This window comes from Serinus canaria, chromosome 10 (assembly GCF_022539315.1).
Source record: "Serinus canaria isolate serCan28SL12 chromosome 10, serCan2020, whole genome shotgun sequence".
NCBI classification, from domain to species: domain Eukaryota; kingdom Metazoa; phylum Chordata; class Aves; order Passeriformes; family Fringillidae; genus Serinus; species Serinus canaria.
In genome coordinates this window covers 15,142,082-15,166,612 of record NC_066324.1, presented here as the reverse complement: position 1 = coordinate 15,166,612, position 24,531 = coordinate 15,142,082, and the positions used below count along the sequence as shown (strand labels likewise).

Below are 24,531 nucleotides of genomic sequence, written 5' to 3'. Positions count from 1 at the left end.
GAAAAGATTCTGGCAGCTAACACTGCTGTTGTTCCCTGAGCTTTGACAGCAATACCACAGCCATTTTCTGGTTATATTCCTATTCAGTTTTAAAGCACTTTCAGCATGACTCCTTAACTACAGTAGCTATATCTATATTTCTATTGATACATAATATTTTTCATATGCCATGTGAACATAAAAAATATTTTTTAATCTATCATATCTACATGTCCTTTACTGTTAGAATTATTTTAGTACTAGTACCAGCACTACATGCTTGTAGGAGTAATTAGTTCTGTGTTCAGTGGTTCTGGCTTTTCTGCACTCTGTCCTATCACCATAAATCTTATTCTCTTATACAGTAACAAGCATGATGAAGTAAAGAAGCCAGAATATGGAAGTAGTAAATAGACATTCTGGAAGGTGACTTATGCCCTGTGTCCATTTACTCCTTAAGAAAAATCTGCTGCAGTGCCACATATTCCAAGGTCTCAGTGACTTCTGATAGTTCAGCAGGAAACTGAACTTCTGTGCTCAGAATGCAGTCTCTAAATACTGTCTGAATCTTTCACTTTTATGATATAAGGTAGATGTAAAAATGCATTTCTAACAGTTTAATGAATTCAGTTATGCTAATTATTGATTCTTTTTGTTGAGTTTTCTTTTTTCTTATTTTATGAATACAAACATTAATTTTAAAATGTTTGGACATAGTCTATTTAGTCTAGAAATATCTTTATACTTGTTACATTAGCAGATCAGCAGAAAACCAAGTAATCTCTATTGCCTTGACAAGTGCAGAAATTTGCAGTTAAATTTTTCAGAAATAGTTATCTAATGTTTAAGCACCAATATTTAACGTAAAATTCCAATCTTTGCTCACATCAAACTGACCTTCACATTTGAAACCTGTTTCTTCTTCCCTTCCTCATCAGTAAGCCTGTGCACACACTTGCAGTCAAGGGCATGCTTAAGTGCTCTGATGAGCTGGGACCTCAGCCAAGTCTGCATTTTTGCATTATTTAAAGCAGACAGAGATAAGGGAAGAAAACACCCAGGTGACCTAATTTAACCCTGGCAATTTTCAGCACCATTCCATCCTTCCAAGAGATGACTTGTTTTACCTGACATTTGTTTACATTGCCTTCATGATGGGAAATGTATGTTGGAAATGTTTTCTGCCCAACATGTCTTTTTTTTCCCTCTATTATCTATTGCTGTAAGCATTTTCTGCATGCTGCTGATTTATACATGATGTAGCTGATTGTTGCTTGTATAAAGATTCTGCAAAACATCATTTTTTAAAGCTCTGAAAAGACAACCAATGACATCCAACCAAAAAAGCCCCAGTCTTTAAGAAATCCAGATAAATAACATTATGATTATAAAATTGCTTAACACCCTAGATTATTTCCATGCTCAAGATTTTTTTCATACAAATTAGTTAAAAACATCCATTGCTGTCACAAACAGCATGAGAATAAATGTTTTTTTCCTTTGTGGCATCCATAGGTTGCACAGACCCCAAAGATATCCTGGGCATTTTGCTCGATGGAGTAATGATTGTATGAGAATTTGCACAAAGAATTGCAGTTTTACTTGTCTTCAGACACAAACATTTCAAGAAAATTAATCTAAATTACCTACTAAGGGAGTTTACTTAAACTGATTTAAACATGTGGGTAAGCCTATTTCAGAGTTAAAGCAATCTTGATTCAATTTAGCCTCATTTACTTAGCCCGAAGTGAATGAAAGAAAACAAAATTAAAGCTACTTTAATTTTGAGTGAGCGTGTTGATGCAGGTATCTAATGAGGTTTTGCTTAACATTAAATTCACGTCCTTAATTAATTTCCCTCTCTGCTGCCCTTGAAACAAGATGTCAATATCATGCAACATGAGTATTTTGTTGCATGCTGGAAGAAGTACAGATGTATGAGACTAAGTTCTAGACCTGAAAAGACAAATGAATAACACCATCAGAAGAGGCAGCATACAAAATACACCATCCATCTGCTGAAAAATGTCATGGTACAGAGATGTAAGCAAACAGAAGCAGTGACACAGGAACAGAGTTCTTGTGGAATTTTCATTTCCTTTGATTTCATTTAGTGAATTAAGGCTGCAAGACAAGGATTGTTTTTTGAGCTATTGAAAGACTTGGCCTTTATGAAGAGTTTCAGTGACTTCTAAATTACTGGCTTCTCAAGGATTTCTTTGAGGGTTTTCATACTTCTAGTGGAGATTAAGATTTTTTTTTATGTTTTCCCAATACTTCAAAAATTTTTAAATTCCACAGAATTCTATTCTGAGTTATAATAAAAATCTAAACCATTACTGGATTTGTACAGATGTGAACTAAATCACATGTGTTCTGTGGTATATAATGAAGAATAAAACAATGGTGTTTGATAGCAAACCAAATACCTCCAATTTGTATGAGCATTGTTAGTTAATGTCAGGTCTCTGAAGAGTACAGGACTGCTGTAAATATATCTCTACATGTTTATATACCTTGAGTCCTGAATCACAAAGACTGTGGGTTTTTTCTGGCAGGTGGATTTGAGATCTGCAGGGATGAATAAGTGTCAGCAACACTGCCTAAAGAGGAAAGTCACTCCTTTTAATCATGTTTGTATTCTGTTGGAAGACTTTTGCTAAATTAGAATGGGAACACTAAGGATAGGAAAGCTCACTAAAAGATGTATTTGTAAACCACTATTTCAGTACATTTAATCAGCATAGCATATCATATATTCTTTCCACATAATAATCTTCCACATTGACTTATAAATTGAACACCAAATAATAAGCCTTTTTTAAAATTAACATTCCCCTTCAGTGTCATTTTTCTCCTCACACAAGATTTTTATACTTTAAAAAAAATGCATTAGAAGGTCATCAAGTGGATCTAGCTCAAAGTACATTTCTTTTATAAAACTGTAGAGGAATAAAAAATGTTCAGTATCAAGAGATTTCAGCCAAACTCTGGAATGGACTGCTCCTTACTGTCAGTCTAATCAGGCTGGATGTAAAGCTTAACAACTGAATACAGAGGATGGTGAGCACAGTCCCAGTATTAGAAAGGTTGTTCAAGCCTCAATATCCTTTATTCAATTTCTCATCTCCCCACTCCTTAGGAAGGCAGTAACCATAAATGCTTCCTGTCAGTTCCAGGGCCTTGTGAACCTGAGGACCTCATTGATGGAATCATCTTTGCAGCCAATTACCTGGGCTCCACCCAGCTGCTGTCCGAGCGCAACCCTTCCAAAAACATCCGCATGATGCAGGCCCAGGAGGCAGTGAGCCGTGTCAAGGTAGGGCATCTTCCTGGGCTCTGGAATACTCTCTGATCCTTTAACAGCTCATCCTTCAATGCTGCAGGATCTGCAGCCTCAAACCTCTCCTGAGGTGCAGTTAGGTAAGTACAGATCAGTATTATAAATACCATTAGTTTACAGTGCTTGCTGTAAAAATTCATACAGCAGAATAGAAATTATTCTGGAGTCTATTCAAAATTCTTTGGAAGCTGTTTAAAAAATCCAAGTATGAGAGACAAATTGCAGATTGCAATTAGAAAATATTCCAGTGGCAAAGCACTGGGGCATTTGTTTGACTGTGGTTTTACTCTTCTGCTATTACTTCCTTTACTTAATACAAATTGAGAAAATTAGTCTCAATATTATTACTTATATTATTACTTTTTTAGGACAAGAAGATTCCTTGCTATTGTGTTTGGATTTGGTGTTATTTACAGCGAACAATTTCTTTGTAAATAATGTATCATAGATTGCTTCATAGAGCTGTGTAAAAAAAATAGTATTTTGGTTAGAACTCTAAGTAGTAGATTTTTATTTCAGAAGTTATTTTACCTCTGCTGTAAATATCTCATCTGAATAAACACACTGTTAAAGGCAGATTTCAATGCTAGGAGAAAAAGTATGTGCGTAGTCAATGAAATATTTAATTGCTAAAATTTGTATGGTTTTGAAGAAAACAAGTTTGGAAAGGCCTCTTTTGGAAAGGCCTTCAATCAAGAGATTGTCATGACTGATGATTGATTTAGCATTTACAAAGAAGTGGAAAGCAAGAAAGGTCCACTTCTTTAAACTTTCCAAACCTTTCTGTTTCTATTTAGCATATTGTGATATCTCAAGCTACAGTAAGTAATTGTTGATTGCAATTAGCTCCCTAAAAACTGTTGAATGTATTAATACCAACCCCAATCAGTCAGGGGTACCTGACTGCTTTAGAGTGTCATGGCAGGGGGCTTGAGCTGTGTTTTGTTCAACAGTCACATGTAGATGTGTGATCAACATGGAGACAAAACCTTGGGTTTAAGAGGCGTGTGCTGCCATTTTTGATTGCTGTAAATTTGGCAGGATAAGTGTTGGGAGCAGCTGATAACAGACAACACTTTGGTACCAATTCTTTTATAATCAATTGTGAATGTGCACAATGCCATGAAATCCAATTATGCTTGAGAACTGCACAAGGTATAAACAAATCTTTCTCTCTTGAACATCATTCCCCCACTGCTCCCAGTTTTTTAATTTTCAGCAGTCTGGATTCACAGTCAAAGTTTCCCTGACTTCCCACACTGTCTTTTCTCTTTCCCTTTGTGTACATCTGTCTGCATTCTTTTTTTTATGCTACTCCTCAGAGGATGCAAAAGGCGGCTAAAATCAAGAAAAAAGCGGTGTGTAAACTGTTTTTCTTGAATGCTAATGTTTACTTACATTTTTGTTGTCCTTGTTTTCCATGGAGTGTCATGTCTTTCATTGCAGATCCTCATAAAGTTGTCATTTTGGTTTCTTCTTTGGTCTGCAGTAGAATAGTGAATGGAGTAAAATGAACTCATTTTCTTCATTGTTCATTTGCTGGAGTGCCTGTCTGCTGCCCTTCTCCGGTTGAATACCTGTGATTTGTTTACTCCAGATGTACAGCCATTGTTATCTGGGAGATGTTTTTCAATGTAATGCTTATTTTGATTTTACTAACCAAAGCAGTAAGACGTACTTCCTGTGCCTGTGACTTACTGTATATTTATTAAGTTATTGTTGATATTTAAAACCAAAATAAACTCACCACATAGTAGCTGGAACAATTCATACAGGAAACATTGCACTGTTAAAAACAATACTTCAGATAACTAAATACAGATGACAAAAATATCACCATAAGGATGGAAGCAATACAAGTAGTGGCTGCCAAAGTATGGGCTTGCTTTGTGTTTTGCTGGAAGATAATTAGAATGAAATTAATCTAAATGATTATAGGCATAGCTAAGCCTTTATAACTCCAAAAAGGATTAGCAAATACATAATTGTCATAATGAACCAGTGTCTGACCTGCAGGCTGATGCCTGCCTTTAGCCCAGGCTGAGACAATCTGTGGCCATTTTATTCTGAGGGTGCTGCCACAGGTGCTGCTCAGTACCAGCTGCAGTGGTCCCTGTGCCCAAGCAGCCTGGAGGAATCCATATGTTCCTGCTGGACTAGAGAACTAGGGAGACTCTTGGACAATGCTCCAGTGAGAGGTAGCAGCTGCTTTGCCACCTCTCCTGTTTTCTCAAGTGGACAGAGCCAGGACTCACATTGGGGTGTGGCATTACATAGCAATCCCTCTTGCCTTGTGACCATGCCCTCTGATGGGCTTTGGAAGTGTTTCCCTAGTGAGCAGTGCTCAGAAGAAGCTGTGGTCTAAAAGTCCCCTGAAAACCCAAAAAGCTAAAAAACCAGTCCTAAACGCCACCACAGCTCTGAGCATCACTTTACACTTTTTTTGGTGAGCTCACTGAAGGTGGCAAGGGCTAAACAGCTGATGGGAACTAAGTCACCTTCTCAGTTCTCCTACTTTTACAAGTCTGGTGCCTCAAGTACTGAAGTGCATCAGTGAGAAAGTGAGGAAAAACCAGCCATACTTTTTCGCCTGTTTTGGCTATAAATAGAGAATTTTAATGCTTGAGCTGTCAATCCCACAGGCTCCAAAAATTGTCTCTTACCCAGAATATCAGAGTAGGCTTCACTCTGTCTATGCAATAAATGTACTCTTTGCATGTCTTTAGAAACCCCTTTGAATAGCCAGCTCTGTAATGGTTTAAAGTGCAGTTGTCTCACATCACATTATGCTTGAAGCAGTCAGTGAATTTGTCATTCTGAAAAATAAAAATGCCCCTGTAAAACATCATCTGTCTTTTAGACCTCAGAGGGAGATTCCCAGGCCTTGACTGAAGTGGATCTGTTCATCTCCACACAGAGAATCAAAGTTCTGAATGCAGACACACAGGTAAGTTGGATTGAAACTCTTGGAGAATAATGTTGAGTTAGACTGTGCTCTTCTACAATTACTGGGACTTTATTGAACCTGGATAAATTCAGGTATTCAGAGTATTCAGAAAGAGCTCCTATTGTTCTAGCTCTTGCCAGTATAGTAAGATTGACACCTGTTTTGCTTATTTGATGTGTTGGAAGGTGTCTGCCTGTCGCTATAATTGAGCTATAATTCAACTCAATTTAAAAAATACTCAAAAGGCTTTCAGAATGCATGTACACCACTCCTCTGGAACAGCTTCAGAACACAGATTTACAGTCCAACAGGGAAGTCATTTGCTGCTTTGACTAAGCCATTCATATCCTGCCATTTGTAACATTTCATCTCAATTTTTTTCCATAAATCACATCTGAGCCACCTCCTCTTGCCTAAGGTAAATTATTAATGGTTCATATAAAAGCAGCATTTGGAGAGCCCAGCAATCATCAGCCTCATCTTCTAGGAATGCTTGTCTAGTCAACAAGAGGTGATCTTCATAAAAAGCAGTTTTTGAGGAATTTACAGCTAAATACATAGAATTTATACATGGATCCAATACTTAGTAATCTCACAAGATCTCATAACTTTGATCATACAGGAAGTCTTCAAATTTTCATTCTTATGAGAGGCATTGAAAAGGGCAATTTTAGCAACATTTTGTCAGAAGTGAATCATGTCAAATCAAGTTTTGTTTTGTTTAGGGGATGTTATTGATAAATAAAGAGCTGCAGTTTATAGCTGGAATGTATGGCAGTTAACAGGTACAGAGTCTTTTTTGAGTAAGGATTAGTCTAAGTGGAAGTCATTCTTCTTATTTCTTTAAATAGTTCAGCATTTCAGCTGAACACCAATGTTAAAAAAAAAAAAGAGAAGGTCCTTTGAGGGAGCCCACAAACTGTCAAAGGAACTGGCATCTTACACTTCTGATCCCCTGAGATTTGTAGTGATGCAAAATGCAATGCTCCATCATAAGTGGTGTCTAATATCTGAGCTGTTCAACCAGAGGAAAATAGTAATAGTGGAAATTGTTCTAATTCCAAGCTCTCTAGTGTTTTCCCTGGGGTTTTGGTTGTGTGTTTTGTTTGCTGGTTTGGTTTTGTTTGGGTTTTTTTTTACAGTGTGTCTTTCACAGAGCTATAACAGAATGATTCCCATGACTTTTTAGCATTTTTGGCTTGGTAACACTTTTCAGTGCTAGTGAAGTTCCTGGCTGGTATAATTACCATGGGCCTATTTCAGCTGGGGTGGCAGCTGGCAGAGACAATCTGTACTTTCAGGGCTTTATCAATTACATAAACCCTGTTTCTGCAGTATGCCATGGGTTTTAATCCATCTGTAGCGTTGTATAGCTCACGTGAGGCATCAGCTGAATGAAAATGTAAAATTCCCATTCAGGAAATGACATGCAGCAAGGTACAAAATGCTGAGCAGCACCAGTCAGGTGCATTCCCAGGCTGGAAGAGAGCCAGCAGTGGTGATTCTGTTGCCCTGAGCAGCACAAGGACATGGCACCCCTGCCATTCCTGGGTGCTTATGCATTTAGCTGCTGAATACATTCAGCCATCAAGCAGCTGCTTAGTAGGGATGAAGTAGGAGCAGCCTTATGTTTGCCCACATGCCTTGTTGATAGGAGAGGAATTCTTCCCTGTGCCACAACTTTGTGGGGTGCACTCAGTGCCCCAAACCAGCAGTAGCCACAGCAGCCTCTCCCAGCTTCTTGCTCAGTCAGGGAAGAGAAGCTGGGAGTAAAGCAGCTGGGGAAATGAAGAAAGGAAAATTAAGATGTAGAGCTCACAAATGTGTATGTGCAGAGCCTCTGGTGCATGATTGACTCCACAAAATCGCCTGACTCATTAGGCTGTCTTCACTCCCACAGGACTACAGCACTTTAAAGCTTAGAGGAATGCTTAGGTTTTTTCCTTCAGCTGTTCTTTGGGTTTCAAGAGAAGCAACAAACAAGATTCTGAAAGAATTCCGTGGGAAAGAAGGGAGAATCTGAGAAAGGGCAATCTAGACAGGAGAAGAGAACAATGGCTTCAGAAAAGCCTGAGAGAGGCTGAATTGCCAAGGATAAATATAAGGACAACAGAGATGGAATGGATAGGACTCAAAAAGGGATAAGGGAAAGGACAGAGAGGCAAATAGGTAGAAATGGAGGGATTATGGGAAAGTAATAAGGGAGAGGGGTGTAAAAGAGATATCAGTAATGGAAAATTGAGTACAATGGAATATGGAGAGACAAAGGAAAAAGTAAGTCAAAAGTAAACTCATATTTACAGTCACTAGATAGTATTTGCCTTACTCTTAACAGGAAAAATGTGGGAGGGATGGAGGAATGATTGCTTTCACCCCTACAAGGGGAAAATAAAAAAACTCAAACCATCTAAGTAACCTCTGTGTGATGATATGGGCAGAAAGGCTTTCTTGGCAGGTGAGATGAAATGCCTTCATTTTCCCAATGCATTCACTCTTGTGCACACTGCATGTATGATTACACCTTACACAATACTTGATGCACACTGCTGAAAAGCAATTATCTCTTATCTCTGCAGAGCTCCCAGCATCCTGCTGAGACATGGCCATTATAAAACATTTCTCCATTCTGACAGAAGTGCTGTAAATCCTCCTGAGCCCCTGCAGCCCTTAGAGACACTCCCCAAACCATCTCTTAACCATCATTACTTTTCATAGGTTAGGGATAAGCATTATTTCAAGCCTGAGAAGAATCATTACAATAATTTTACGGGTAGTGATTATCTTCAGCAAGACAAGTGGTTTTAAGAAACAATGATAATTTGTAGTTTTGTCTGTCAAGTTAAATTGTACTGAAATTCTTAAAACAATTACTTTTGTTGACTTGAAGAACAATCCTTCTTCCTTAGGCTTTAGAAAATTGTTCAAATAATGCTAAACTAGTGCCAAGCTGTTTACATAAAGAATGTTGCTGCTTATATAAATTATTAAAATTGTGAATTATCTTGTGCCACTTTTTTTTTTTTTTTTTTTTTTTTGTTCCAATTAAGATGGAATTTTGTGGATACTTTTAGCTCTTCAGGGAGAGGGACAGGGATGGTCAGTACACATCCTCAACTAGTTTGATCCGTACAACTTTTATGCTTCTGGTTGTTTCTAGTTTGAGCAATAGATAAAACCTGGAAAAACTCTCCGAACTGATCAGTGACCCCAGGTCACTGGGGTGATTTCAGGTGTGCCTTTTCTATTTCCTTAAGTACAGTTCATCCTAACAACAGCAAAATATGTAAAGAAATAATAGAATTTTCCAACAGCCTGAAAATAAATGTAAAACAGTAGCTTAGCTCTTCATTCTTGCTTTACAGCAGCAACCATGCTGTATTTGCTCAGGCAACGCTTCCACTGAAGCCAATGTCTTGGACAGCTGCTCTGCTTCCCTTCGACTGCGGAGGGAGTATCCGGTCTGGGCCCATAGGAAGGGCTTCTGTAGCTTCTGTCTTTCTCAAGCAGCAGGCTGTCAAGGAGAGGGCCGATGCAGCACTTGCAGGATAGTAGCAGGCATGCAGAAGTGCTCTGTTTGTCCTTGCTCTGTGCAGGAAACCATGATGGACCACGCGCTGCGCACCATCTCCTACATCGCCGACATCGGGAACATCGTGGTGCTGATGGCGCGGCGCCGCATGCCCAGGTCTGCCTCCCAGGACTGCATCGAGACCACCCCTGGCGCCCAGGAGGGCAAGAAGCAGTACAAAATGATCTGCCACGTCTTTGAGTCAGAGGATGTAAGTAAAGGGATCTAGTTATTTAAACCACCTAGGTCATGGAGAGAGCTCTGAAGTCAGTGGCCATTCATGGGCAAAGTTAACCTGTGGGATATCAAATTGATCATTATCCTGGATTATATCCTTTAGTCCAGTGGGCTGGCACAAAATGACACATATGTGCCTCCAGGCACTTGGAATGAGGTTGGACCATTCTGGACCTCTTCTTAACTGAAGCCAAGTCCCTTCTACTGCCTTGGCAGGGCTGCACAAGGCTGTCCTCTACCCAGTCCTGGTTCCCTGTGGCTACTGACCTGTGGTTGAATTTACTCTCAAAATTGCCACTTGATCCTTTGGTGTTTAGGAACACATTCAGCTGTTTATTTTTCATTTCTCTTTTTTCATCCCTAGCAAAGATTATGAATTAGAATTTTTATGTATAATTATAGAATTCTATCCATCTCTGCTGTACACCCTGTTTCACTGTTGGGAAAAGTGCTGATGTGCCATCCCATACCTCTTGTGACAAAAGAAGATACCCTTGCTTTACTGCTGTTGTATATCCAGGTTTGGGATTGTAGTGAATTAGGTACTTCTGTCTGAAGAGGCAGAGGAGGGACTTCAACCTAAAACATTTATGGAAAAATACACCAAGCCAGTAAAACAGAAAAAGTAAAATTTGTTGTTGGTTTCTAACTTGACAGTAAGAGGCAGTACTAAATATTTTTCATCACTGTTATTATAGGAACAGTTATAGATATGATTTCTAGGCATATATTTAGATATGATACAAATTAAAAAAGAATGGAGTTCTTTGGGTCAGACAGTCATAACTGAGAGGTTGCATATATTTTGAGCTAAGCAATCAATTTTCATTATTTTAAAGCAATTAAGCCTGTGAAGGAGAAATGGCATTGTCTAAAGGTTAGAGTGCTACACTGGGGTTGTTCTGAGACACAGTTAGCTCAACTCTGTCACAGCTTTGTTTGGATGACCTTTTCAAGCAAATTAATTACATTATCTCTAAGTTGTGCATAATGCTTTCATAAACATTCCTAAGACCTCAGAGATAGAGATGAAATGAAGATGTGAGAACTGGCTGTTACTGGCAGCAACAGAATAGAGCATGGCATCTGGAGATGTTGGCTTTGGGAAGGTAGAATGAAGGCAAAAGCAGAGGATGAACTGCAGAGAAAGCAGTGGCAATGGAGATCAGAAGGACTCAGGAAGGACTGGTGAAGAACTTTAATAATGGAATGATATGAAAATGTCCTGAGTGACTTCTGCACTACCATACTGCCCAGGGCAGTGCTCATAGCACCAAGCCTGACCCAACTTAAGAAGCCTTTGAACAATGCTCTCAGGCACACAGGGTGGAATTTTGGGGATGTCCTGTGCAGGTCCACGAGCTGGACTTGAGAGTCCTGATGGGTCCCTTCCAACTCAGCATATTGTATGATTCTGTACGAACCTCTAGGTATACAGCAAAGACTTGAAAATATGCTTTAAAATATGAAGAAACAATTTTTGACTGATGTCCTTGATTTTCTAAAGTCATTTCCAGTCAAGCAGATTGGTGCTTTTGTGTACAGCAGCACAAATGAAATACAGAAAGAACCTTTTAGCATCAAAGAAAACACTGGATCAATAGATTGTAAGAAGATACAGATTTATAATGGCCAGAAAACCCCATGCATTTGAAATGCATTTAAAAGGTACTGACTGTCTAAGAAGCTGGGTTGCATTTCCAGAATCCAGGTTTGATCAGTAATATTTTTAGGGTGTGCAAGGTGCAATTAATGTCTCATATCATCAGGAGTTACTCATATGCCCCGATGACCACAAAAGTGATGACCCACAAATATACAAAACTATATATATGGAATTCTCCTATGAGCTGCAGTAAACCCAGAGTAAGAAAACCATAATTCAAATGTAGAAACAGTGACTACACATTCCTTTTACTGATCTCTGTTTCTCTGTGTTTCCTTGCCATCTAGTGGAATGTGCAGATAAATGCTCCAAAATTTAAGAAAGACGGGGGCTTTTGAATGGGTGTTCTAACATTAGCAAGCTTTAACGGTGGCTTTGGCTGCACTCCTGAAATGCTCCCTGACATTGCTAGTCAAGGTGTTAATGGGAATACTGTCCTGGCTGTGCAGTGGGTAAGCAGGGGTATCCCTGGTTAGCTGGACGTGTGGGACAGGCATGGTGGCAGTGATAGGGGAGCAGATGGCTGTGTTGAAGCAGTGCTCAGTCCTGGAAAGCCAGGGTGGAGGAGCAGCAGGTGACACCACAACCAGAACCATCAGTGCACACCCGTCTGTGCAGGCATGTGCAAGCAGAGCATCCCTCCTCCCCTCAGCCCTGCAGGCAGCCTGTGCTCAGAGCAGGGCTCCCTTCCACAGCTCTGCCCTGTCCTGGGCTGGAGCCAGCACTCTCCAGTGCCCACTGGAACGGGTACAGGAGCAGCATATGGCTGCTTGCTGCTGCAGTGTACTGAGCAGGGGAGGGCAGCAGGGGGTTTTAATGGAGTTTGCAATTTGATTTTGGATGGAATGGGTTCTTTCTGTACAGCAGACCTTAAAGTGACTTTATATCCATGCTAATGCAGAAACTTTGTAGGATCCTTATTTTGATTCTGTCTTAAAATCCAATCTCTCTCCTGGTTTCTTGTGGTTTCATTGGTAAACTGTTGGTCTGTACTTTCTCTGAGCTTCTTTTTTCTACATTTTAGGCACAGCTCATAGCTCAGTCAATTGGTCAGGCTTTCAGTGTGGCTTACCAAGAGTTTTTAAGAGCCAATGGAATTAACCCAGAGGATCTGAGTCAGAAAGAATACAGTGACATCATCAATACCCAAGAGATGTACAATGATGATCTTATACACTTCTCCAATTCAGAGAACTGCAAAGAGGTAAACTAGTTTTGGATTTTCATTTCAAATTGATCCTTTTTTTTCAGAGTAAGAGAAATATTCTCAGAAATATTTTTTTTTTGCATTTTAAAGGATGATGTTACAATTTCAAGATGTGTCCTTCATCAGTCCTGTGTACTAAAACAAGCTTTATGGGTTATTAGGATTTCTTGTTTTCATGTTCAGGGTCTTTTCTGTTTCCATTGATCAGAACAGTAATAAAGTACATTTACATCTGAGCTAGATAAGCTCTGTGCTATTCACAGTACAGTGTAAGGTGATTTTATGTTTCACCTAAGTACTGACACAGAAAGAGCTGACAGAGTTGTGGTTTTCTGCATGAAGTCCCTAATAGCAAAGAACAGAATTTGGTTTGTGATTTGCAGATGTTATTTGGGAACAAGTGAGATACTCATGCTCAAAGTCAGACAAATCAAAGCAAAAAAAAAATGTTTTTCCTTTTTAATTGCAGCTCCAGCTAGAAAAACAGAAGGGAGAAATTCTTGGGGTAGTGATTGTGGAATCTGGATGGGGATCCATTCTACCCACTGTTATCCTGGCCAACATGATGAATGGAGGCCCTGCAGCACGTTCAGGAAAACTGAGCATTGGAGACCAAATTATGTCCATTAATGGCACCAGTTTAGTTGGTCTACCTCTTGCAACATGCCAAGGGATCATAAAGGTACCCCAAACTTACAACTCTATGCTGTAGATTGTAGGACAACACAGGTGCAATCTTCTGACAAGTGATCCGGTAGATTTCCAGCAGATAGAATTTTTCATATCACTGCAAAAAACCCCAGTAATCTGTAATTACCAAAAAGCAGAATTAGAGATTCAGGAGTGATAATGCACAGGAATTTAGGGCTGGAGAACATGATGCAGTTTTGTTACTGGGCTGTAACAAATGTCTGTAAAACTTGCCTAAATTAAGCTACTCAGCTGTCTTCAAAGCTTTAAACTTCCTCACAACCTCCAGCATAAAATAAGATTAAAATCTCCTATGCATTTTTGGGTTTAATGCAGATAAAATGGATGGAGGCTGGAAGACTGCAGGACAGATCAAGTGAGCAGCTGAAGAATCTGCAGACAGGATGGAATCCCAGAATGCATTATCTTTAGTCATGGAGACTAAATCTGATGTCTGTGCAGATTTACCAAGAGCAGCAGAAGCAGGAGATTAATTAGCCAGATGCTGGGAAAGAACAAGCAGTAGTCAGTTTTGGTTTTTATTGGAAGATTTGATTAAATTTCTGTAGTAATTACAGAGAAAATTTTAATGTTTTGTTGAGCCAAATCTCTTGGGAAATAAAGAAGAGAAATGTATCTCTAAGTTAACAATCAATTTCTGTTAACTCTCACTGGTCTTTCTCAGAGCATCTACTTAACACTCTTGCAATTAGGAAATCACAGATGAGGGCTCAGTAAGCTTCATTTCAGAAATACTGACTTTTGGAATATCTTACAGGGACTCAAGAATCAGACACAAGTCAAACTGAACATTGTCAGCTGTCCTCCTGTCACTACTGTCCTCATAAAACGGCCAGACTTAAAATACCAGCTGGGCTTCAGTGTACAGAATGGAATTGTAAGTTTCTGTGTTCCTTGATTGTTTCGGGGTTTTTTCCTTTACTTTTTTGTCTTTTCTTTTTCAAAAAACATATGGAAGTACTGAAAGAATCTTGCATGACCTCACTTTTTCTACTGTTTATTAAAACCTTAGAGTCTCTAAGTAATATAATGCAAATAGACGACACTGGGAGAAATTAATGAGGGATTTTCCTACATAATAAAGCAACAAGATTTATAGCCCAGATTATTTGGTGCAGTAGCCTGATCATGTAAAACTGTCATTAGGGCCAGAGTTGCAAGGAAACGTTATGCTGAAAAAGTTTTTTACAATTATTGCACTAAAATCTTAGATCTGATTCTGTTTCTCTTTTTAAAATTTCATTACGCACTCACTAAGACTTTTAATTTTTCTTCTGGTGTACATAATTTATGTGGATCACATGGAAGTAGGCATAGGAATATAATTGTGACCTCCCGTTATTAAAACTAAACTCTTATAAAAGCTAACCTGTCATTACAAAACTACTGTATAGGCTGTGGCCAGGTACCCCTTCTCTGTGTGCTGCAGCTTCCCTGTAATAGCAGCAGCAGAGAGGAGAAAAAATGTGATAGGAAACACTTACCCCAGGCAGCTCAGAGTCCTCCTCTCAGTTCTTCCTTCCCAAGCCATGCTCTGACACCCTTCCAAAGCAAACTCCCCACACAACTAACCCAGGTAGTCACTGGCCCTTCTGGGGGCTGGCACTAGCATTAGGGACTGGCTGTAGTGCAGGACCATCACCATTTCCTCTTCCTCCAGTCTAGGAAAAAAATAATCAGGCTGCTCACACAGAAAACCACATCACAAAGGCTATGGGCTCTGCCCCCTGTTCTGTGAAATGCATTGGCTGAAGTTGCCAGATCTCTGTTTGCCACCCTTTGAGAGCTGGAAGAGGAGCAGGTAACTGGAAGATGTGGTTCATGAGCCTTCCTGCACTTGGCTCAGGAGTGGGTTTGCAGCCCTCCTGGCTATCTCTCAGTTACTACTCCACCCAAGTTTAAAATGTTCCTGCCTAAGATTACACGTAAAGAACACTGCTGCACCCCTGGTCCAGCTGGATGCCCTCTAAAGTGGTTCCTACACCAGGATCTGGTTTCACCTGACCTCACAGAGGGTGCCCTTTTTGAGGCACTGATCTCATTCCTTATTGCTCACCTTTGTAAATCTCGGATGTTCCACTGCTGCTGTGACCAAACAAGGGAATACATTTAAGGACCTGTAAGCATCACTGTTTGTGATTATCAAGTTTTCAGGAGCCCATTCACAGCTCTGGTGGGGGTGGGATCAGGGCTGGGGAGATGGATCAGGCCGAGGTGGATTAGGAGCATCCCACGGCCTTACATGGACAGGGAGTCTGTGTGACAATCTATTCATCTTGTCCCTGTTAATCATCTCCTACATGACTGGAGCCTGAGTTTAGTAAATTCTGCAGGCTCTGCTTGTTTTCTGTCACAGTGTGCTCCCTCCATCTACTGGCCATTTGTCACTACACTGGCAGATCATCATTCCTTCCACTTAAATGAACAACATTCAAATGACATCAAATGTAAAGTTCACCCAATGGAGCAAAAATATCCTTTTCATATAGGGAAAAAATAAAGCCTTGCAGTGCATTTCATTTATGAAAAGTCTGTTTGAATATGAAAGCCAGTGAACAAAAAGATGAGAGTAACCTCTTTTGTTAGGCTGCTATGGAGACAAACCTCTGGGCTGTAAAATCCTTTCCTCTGAAAAACTCTTTCAGCATTTGAAAATATAACTACAAAATATATCTCTCTGGTAGTTTGACACTGTACTCTTTAAAAGTACTTTTATAATTGCCAGCAATTGTTACAAATTATGGTCGGATCCAGAAGTAATATTGTTATTCTTTGTTGGCTCAGCATTAGCACAGCAGAGAAATAAATGGCTTGTCAGAACAGATATAATTAAATGTCTCTTTCTGGTAGGCCATTACCTCATTACCCATGCAGCTGGGACTTATTTCTGTGCCTCCTCTGACAGCAGCCTTGCAGTGGTTCCTTTTCACCCTGCCTATCTCATCTGTGCAGGATGCACAGCCATCAGAGGGGGAATAGCCCACAAACACACAGAGCAGCTTCTGGCCACAGCAGCCCCATCTGAGCTGGCTTTGCCTGCACAGGGTGTCAGACACTGCACTGCTGCAGCTGAAAAAAGGATGTTGTGCACACACATGTAACAACTGTGAGTGCTGTGTTATTGGGAGGTGAGCATTAGGCTGATGACCTATCAGCCACCTTCTGAAAGTCACTATGCTACAGTTCTTTTAAAATTACATTATTTAAATACAAGTGGTCCTTATATATCACATTGTCTTCTAGATTTGGTCCTTGTATATCACTTTTCTTGATTGTGAAAAAAAATCTGTGTATTACCAGTTAGATTCTCACTGCTGATAAAACACCACTTCTCAGTCTAGATCTCACTTTCTCTGAGAACTCTGTCTACCCTGTCCTTAGCCTAGCACAAGCTATCTAAAAATACAGTAAAACTCTACAGAACATTTTATTCTTTCTTCCCTGCCTTTGTTTAGTGGCATTTAAACTGGCAAAAAATTTACAGGGTTTCAACAGTGTAATATAAAAGTGAGATGAGGAGAAATCTCATTTTAATAAGTTATGATTAAGGCATTTACACAGAATAACATTTGTCTGGCACTGTTTTATCCTAATGCTTTGCTACTCTATGAACAGTTGCAATAAAACTGGTTGTGAAGCTACAGAAGTTTCACATCTGATGTGCTGCAGCTTGTCTAAGGCATTGCAGACCTGTCACAGCTGAGTGGATTGAACCAGTGTGGTTTACACCTTTTTTTTTTCTTCTTTCCCCTTCAGTTTACAGAGTCAATAGAATATAGACTCTTGCTTGCAAGAAGCAGATGTGTCTTGCTTTATCTAATATTAGAGCTGTTGCCATGTTCAACAAATACAACAAGTTAAAGAGTCCTGGCTGAGTAAAATCATATTTACTAAGAGATATTGCTCAGTTTAAACTTGCCAGCTTCAGCTGTCGTAGCTCCACTGGCTGGAGACAAAACTCTTAAGGCTGCTTTGAGTCAGCCCATGTAAATACAGGAGTCACTAAATAAGTGCTCTAAATGCAGAATATTTTTTTCTCTGTGTGTTCTGTCTCTGGCTTTGCAGGGCCTGGGAGCCTGGGCAGAGCCACTCAGCCTCTGTGTCTGCTTCTCTTTCTACCTCATTAAAACACTTAATGCTCACAAAAGGAAGCTGCCTGCCTCCCCTGGAGAGGGATTCCTGAATGAAGAGACCGCTTTCTATGTCTGGGGCTGTTAGAAAGAAAAAGCTGGCTGATGGTATTAAAAGTGCTAAAAGTGCTTTGAGAGCCAGGCAAGGAAAAGGGCTCTGGATAGATATGCAAGCCATTATCTTTTCCTTTATGCTGGTGGAGTGAGGGATCACATTTCCATTTGCTCTAAAAGCTTTTATTTCAGCTGTACTGTCTCTCTATTTTCCTTTACACCACAACAAATATATTTACAGGGTTTCTTTTGGTACATGCTGCTTTTTGTCCTTTCTGATTACTGCTCCCCAACAGCAAGGAGCAAACTTATTCTAACAGTGAATTGACTTGAGAAACTTTCTGTAAAAGAGATCTGTGCAGTAGAGTTTACCTTGTGAGCTGTGTGATTAGAAGGCAGACTACCTGCAAAACAATGCACTGTATGTGACTGAAATTCAAGGCACAGTTCTGTGAAGTGAGAGTGCTTCTTCCCATTGAAGCCCACCAGAAATACTTTAAGGACTACAGGAGGTAACACTCAGCCACTGGAGAGAGCATGGTGGAAGATAAATCTCACTGCAGGAGGAATGTGTTGGGTTTTGAGGTTTTTTGTTTTTTTTTTTTTCTGAAGGCTGAGAAAGGCAAAGCAGAAAATACAATATATATTTTATAAGCACAGAATAACAATATATTCTCACTCCTCATATCAAACAATCAGAACATCAAGTGAGAAGGGATTTCTTTTTCTATAGCATTGTTATTTGTGGAGAGGAGTTTAAAGAAGCAGCTAGTGCCATACAGGAAAAGATTCCAGTCAACCACAAACAATGTTTTCCCTTCAATACATTCCAGACTGGCCATCTCCCCACATACTGTGCTTCTGAATTAGATAACAAACTCACTGGGGCACAAGCCCATCTTACCATACTTGTATTTAGCTCTGAACAAATGATCAGATCACAGCAAATAATGATTCTTGGCAAATCATTCTAACCATCGACAGTAACTGCAGAAACAGGCATTAGCTGATGCTCCAGCACTCATTCCTTTTCCTACAGGAACTGGTTTTTCTCAGTAAACAAAAGGTAAATCCCAACACTGCTGAAGTCTGCTTAGATCCAGAGATTGGAGCTGTACATTATCTGCCTTGTGTGATTCATGGACTTAGTCATTTGAAATAATTTGCCAGCAATTTCTGCCTAATGCACAGCAGTCTAGTCTGCCAGGGTGGATCCCCTTGCAGCATAGATACTGTTGCTAAGGAGAAAACATTCTCAACTCCATGCAAGATTGAGATTTCTCTTTCTGCCTGGACTCTATGCATACTGCAACCTCAGAATACTTTAGGTAGCAATGTCTGCTGGGACTGTGTCTGCTGAATGCAGTTTTTCTTGTAGAATTATTATCAAGTTGTAGGGGTCATAACATTCAGAACTCGTGCCAAGTTCTTTACTGGAACCTCAGCTGCCAGTTAAGGAAGAATGGCCTAACTTGCCTCCTTCATCCTGAGCTCCCTGTGGCCAGCAGCACTCAACAGTGCAGAGGGAAGCTGTGACTCTGCAGAGCAGAGCTCCCTCCTCCTGCAGGGGCACAGGAGGTTGTGTCCCAGCAGTGCATTAATCTCTCTTCCCCTGTCTCCACTTCTGTGTGGCTACAACCTGTATCACTGTGAAAGGTATTTTTATGTTCCCAGCCAGAGACTGAAAGTGAAAATTATAACAGGCAGAAATCTCAGAAAAAAACTCCTTCTAACAAACCACTAAAGTAACATTTAAAAACTCATTGATTAATACTTCCAACAACATCTTCTGGAATCCTGACAGTGTCACCACTCATTAAATCCCAGTGAGGGCTGCACTATGATATTTCTAGACCTCACTAACCATTGCTTTCTCCTGGCAGATTTGCAGCTTGATGCGGGGTGGAATAGCAGAGAGGGGCGGGGTGAGAGTGGGACACAGGATCATCGAGATCAACGGGCAGAGCGTCGTGGCCACTGCCCATGAGAAGATAGTGCAAGCATTGTCCAATTCAGTGGGAGAGGTAAGGGAACAAAGTCTTTATCAAGGAAGTAACATAGTTGAAAAAATGTATGTTTCAGTTGAAAAGAGTCAACACAGCATTAAAGTCACCAATTCAGTAAATTAAGTTTGGCACTAATAAGAAACAATTAACAGATTTTTTTTTTTAATAACTAATGATGCACATTCACTGCATTTTCCCACTCATTTTTAAGAGTTCCTGGCATAAATCTATACCTTCAACCTACTGTCAGAATTAAGTCAAGTGATTAAAGGAAGAAATCACCCAGGGATGTTGGCTGTCTTGGCTTCTCACTACAGCATCTGCCATAGAAATGAATTACTATGTCTGAAAGATGCAAACTGATATACATGTTAATAATTTAATCTCCAGCTTACCTTGGAAGTAAGTTAAGACACCTCTCCCCAGTACTTCTAGATAGATCAGCAATGAATAAGCAAGATTGTCCAGTTTTTCAAAATCCCTCCTGAATTTAATGGTAGTCTAAATTCAGAACCCTGGCCACATCTCCCACTAGTTCCTCTGACAAAAATTAGAGACAGCTGGTTTCCTTCTGGAAAATGATACCTGACAAATCATAACAGAGTATGTGCACTTTGTCAGGAGCAAAGTTGATTCCAACAGCCCCTCCATGCCTCTATGGCCCCCCTTCACTGTGTAACTTCTCACCTAACACAGGAAAATACCACAAAACTTTTCTTCTTTACAGCGTGAAGAGAAGATTCCAAGGCAGCTGGTGAGGGTCTGTGTTATCAGTTAGTAAAATTTCCCTTTCTTCTTCTTGTGTTGTCCAATAAATCCAGCTCTGGTGGAGACCTGATTACCTGAGCCTTGGACTCTGTCAGTCTGTGAAATCCCTCTGGCACTGGGGACTGGAGTCCCAGGACTCCTTGAGGAAGGAATTGAAGTACATTAGCCATAGGAGAAACTGTTCCACCAAACTCTTGATTGGCACTTAAACATCAGGTGGCAAAGTCCAAGTTTTGTGTTCAGAGGATCATACTGTAATTAGGTGAAAATATGAAATGACATTCCCTCAGAGAGGAAGATAGAATAGAAATCTAAGTTCCATTAATACCAGAACAGCAGAATGAATTTTCAGAGAGATTTGTGCTACTTCTTATTTAAGGTCTGTAAATTTTACTGTAATTGGAGTAGGGTGTATCAACAAAAAGTGTTTAGGTAGCTTTTAAAACTATCATGTAATTGTCATCAATAAATAATTAAAAACCAAAAAGAAACCAAAGGAAAAAAACCCAAACCACATGAAAAAAAGCAAAGACACCAAACCGGCATCCTAAAACCAGAGAACTGTAAACTAGAAACTCTAGGAAAAAAAATCTATAGAAGCCAGGACAATAAATGCACTTTGACCACAGGGAGAGACAGATGGGCCCTTCTGGATTATTTTAAACTAGTACCAGCTCTATTAATGTCTGTGTAATCAATTGACAGATTCACATGAAGACTATGCCAGCTGCCATGTTCAGGCTCCTAACAGGTCAAGAGACCCCCCTGTACATCTAACATCTTCCATCCAGGCTGAAGCTGTCATAACTGAAGAGAATTTTGTATTTTGTACGAATGAAAGGCCTGGAAGCTGACCTGAGGACTCCAGAACAAAGAACAGACAGGTGTCTCTGCCTTTTCTCTCCTTCCTTTCTATTTCTTTGACAAAAAGTGTTAAGAAGGATGGTCAAGGACAATAATCCCTGACAAAAATCTTTGTAAACGTTTAAGTATTTTGAACATCTTCTAAACTCTTTTCTCATAGAACTTAAAACATATTTATTTGTAACCTTTATGTGGAGTGATGTATGTCTGTCTTGTTTGATAACACAGTGAATGTGAATATTTGATGAATGAGACTGCAGGAGATGGCAAAGAGAAGCAATTTGAGAAAGTTCTGGCTGCCTCAAGTTCAAAAAAAAATCCCAGTCCCATAAAGTGGTCCAATACTGATGACTTTGCTTAATTTTAAAACTGGTGCTGAATTGATGGTATTTCAGTGGAAAGGAATGTGTGCAGTTCAAACTTTTAGACTCTACTGTAAAGAAAACCACTGTAGTACTTGGTATTGTTATGACAAGTGTAACCTGTTTGGCAAGGTGTGAACATAAACATGTAACAAGTGTTTCATATGCTAAATAAAGAATAATTGCCACAAGATTAAAATCAAAATATTTATTTAGATACATATTTATTTTTAATGCTTGTGATTTTTATGATTTAACAGAGTTGTTTCATGGATAACTTATTGCACAGGTTGTGTAATGTATGTGTTGGGCTGGGGTTTTTTTTCTTTAATTTTTGCAATTACCTTTTTGTTCATAATAGCTCAAAATGGGAAAGCCATGCTTACCTGTTTCTGTCTTTTATAAAGCATTCTTATTCCTAAGGCAATGTGTTCTGAATGTAAATTGTTTTGACAAATAACCTAGCACCATCAGCAGTATTAGAATGTGTGTAGATAAAAAAACTAGTAGTAAAGTTGTATTCCTTATGAGATAAATGTTAATTGGTGTAACTTTGTCTATTTTTTTTCTTTTGGCCAAGGCCTTGAAGAAAATACACTGTGACTTAAGAAGCCTTACCATGCAGTAACTAAAGAGCTTTAGATGACTGTACTTCAAGGAGTAGTGTGTTGCATGCAACTGACCTTAGGAAAGAATTAACCTATCACTAATAAATCTGAAATAAGAAAGGAAGCTTGCTTATTTTGTTTGTTGTGTAACTTTACATAGTAAAAAATTCCAAGTAGAAGACCATTTAATTCTTCATCTAAGTGCAGTTGCAAAGGTCACAGATTTTTTTTTTAAAGAAATATTCTCTTGAATTAGGAATTTGTGTATCATTATGATCTTGAGAGTAGAAGCTTTCAATTAGCATACCTTGTTGCCACTGGATGTCACTGTAACTTCACATCAACACAGAAGCATGCTATAATTAAAATACATTAAAATGGATGAATCTGTAAAACTTAAACTACCCATCTTCAGCTACATTCCTTTGTGACCTTTTCACAGGATGTCTGCCCAGCTCAGAGTGACACAAATGAAACCAGTATATGATTAAACCTCAAAAGGAAACTAAGGCTACTGACAAGCACTGCTGCAAAAAAATTAAAATCCCGAAACATCAACCTGTGGTAGGTTCTTTATAAGAACCTTCTGTTTAAAGCCTTTCCAATTTCCTCTGAAAGAGCCAGGATGAAGCTTGCACTGGAAGATGTTGCTGGCAGACCTGTGTTTATGCTGGTAATGAAATAATCAGTGTCAATATTTACTTTTTGCTATTTTTTTAAAGATCAATGTTAAATAAATCATAAACACAGCAGAACCACAATAACATGTTTTAGTAATAAAATTGTCAAAAGTATGAATTGGAGTTACAATTGTTTTTGAAAATACTCAAGGCTCTGCTAGATAAAAATTCCTCTAACTTCCAGTCAGTTGGTGTTGGAAAAAGTTTGTGAAAGATGCTGTTTGGAAATGCAGAATTTCAGTCTCCTTCCCTAACTCATCTTTTGGTCACACACTGCAGAGGATTTACCACCAGTTCTTGGTCACACACTACTGCAGGACTGAAATGGTGAACACTCAGAACAGAGCAGGAATAAACCACACTGCAGCAGGAACTGCAGTTTAAAAGGGCAGCCCTGGGAGGGGGAGCAGTTTTGATTGAACAGATCAGTTGGTCTGGAATGAAAGACACTGGAAGAATGGATTAGAAGCAGCACTGTATGTGTGTATGAATCACCTTTATGTTTGTATCCAAATCAGTGTTGCAAAGGCAAAGTCCAGAAATACTTTTTTATTAAAACACTGACGATAGTTAAAACACTTTGAGGTACATTAAATAAATACAACTTTTAAGTTGTACAGCCAGTCTCTGGTGGGTTTGCAATGGTTTTCAAGAAATGCTGGGCAGCATCAGTAGCATTTCTGTAAGTACAGTGAAATAAATGCATTTCTGGTGGGGAAAACACTTGTTATGACTTCACTAATAAATCAATTAAAAGTTTGCAAAAATGAAGGCCGAAATTTACATTCAGAAAAACAGCCGCTCTCATCCTGCTGTGGGGGAAAAAAGTGGAATTCCAAAGGAAGACACTTTTTCCTTTTAAAGCCATCCACTAGTTGTGTTTGTCCCAGTCCTGGTTTCTTCCACAGCTCTCAGCTGCCATGACATACCTGGGGGCCCTGTCAGAGGATGGTTTCCCGGCACACTCCGATCAGGCTGCGCGGCCGCTCCCGCTGCAGGGCGCGGCTGAGCGGGGCCGGGCTGCGCGCCGGGGCCGCGGGGGAGCTCAGGGCGCCGCAGCTCCGCAGGTGCAGATCCTCCTGCAGCCGCTTCCTGCAGCCCGCGCCCTGCTGCGAGCTCGTCATCACCTGCGGGGAAAGGCGGGAGGGGAGTGGGGGAGAAAGAACAGGGGAAACGGGGTAAGAAAAGTTCTCATAAAAGGTTCAGTCTCTGAATAGTATTTCATTTAAGCTGTCTGACGCTGAAACTCTTCCAAAGGAGGTTCGGCCCTCCAGAACCCCTCCTGCTCCTGTCCTTGCAGCTGATCAGGATTCAGGCCTGAGCACCTGGAAAGCACAGCCAGGTTTTCTGTCTGAACTGCAGTGTAAAATGTATTGCTGCCCAACAAATACAAATTATTTC

General features: G+C 39.8%; 2 protein-coding genes across 4 annotated transcripts in view; one reads left to right on the top strand and one right to left on the bottom strand.

Annotated features, from left to right (window-relative positions):
* The window catches only part of APBA2 (amyloid beta precursor protein binding family A member 2), an 82,237-nt gene extending 59,023 nt beyond the window's left edge, over positions 1-23,214 (top strand). Inside the window, exons 7-14 of one of the 2 annotated variants that reach the window (XM_050978585.1) lie at positions 3,153-3,298; positions 6,183-6,269; positions 9,863-10,048; positions 12,765-12,944; positions 13,417-13,629; positions 14,416-14,535; positions 19,726-19,866; positions 21,322-23,165. In XM_050978585.1, coding sequence (XP_050834542.1) covers positions 3,153-3,298; positions 6,183-6,269; positions 9,863-10,048; positions 12,765-12,944; positions 13,417-13,629; positions 14,416-14,535; positions 19,726-19,866; positions 21,322-21,393 — 1,145 coding nt within the window. In that variant the 3' untranslated portion in view covers positions 21,394-23,165. Of the gene's footprint in view, positions 1-3,152; positions 3,299-6,182; positions 6,270-9,862; positions 10,049-12,764; positions 12,945-13,416; positions 13,630-14,415; positions 14,536-19,725; positions 19,867-21,321 lie in introns of both variants that reach the window. The other variant, XM_050978586.1, reaches the window with a different exon arrangement.
* Positions 23,215-23,388: 174 nt separating this feature from the next.
* The window catches only part of ENTREP2 (endosomal transmembrane epsin interactor 2), an 86,882-nt gene continuing 85,739 nt past the window's right edge, over positions 23,389-24,531 (bottom strand). For both annotated transcript variants that reach the window (XM_030228256.2, XM_050978587.1), the window contains exon 12: positions 23,389-24,257. In XM_030228256.2, the coding sequence (XP_030084116.2) occupies positions 24,072-24,257 (186 nt within the window). In that variant the 3' untranslated portion in view covers positions 23,389-24,071. The remainder of the gene's footprint in view (positions 24,258-24,531) is intronic.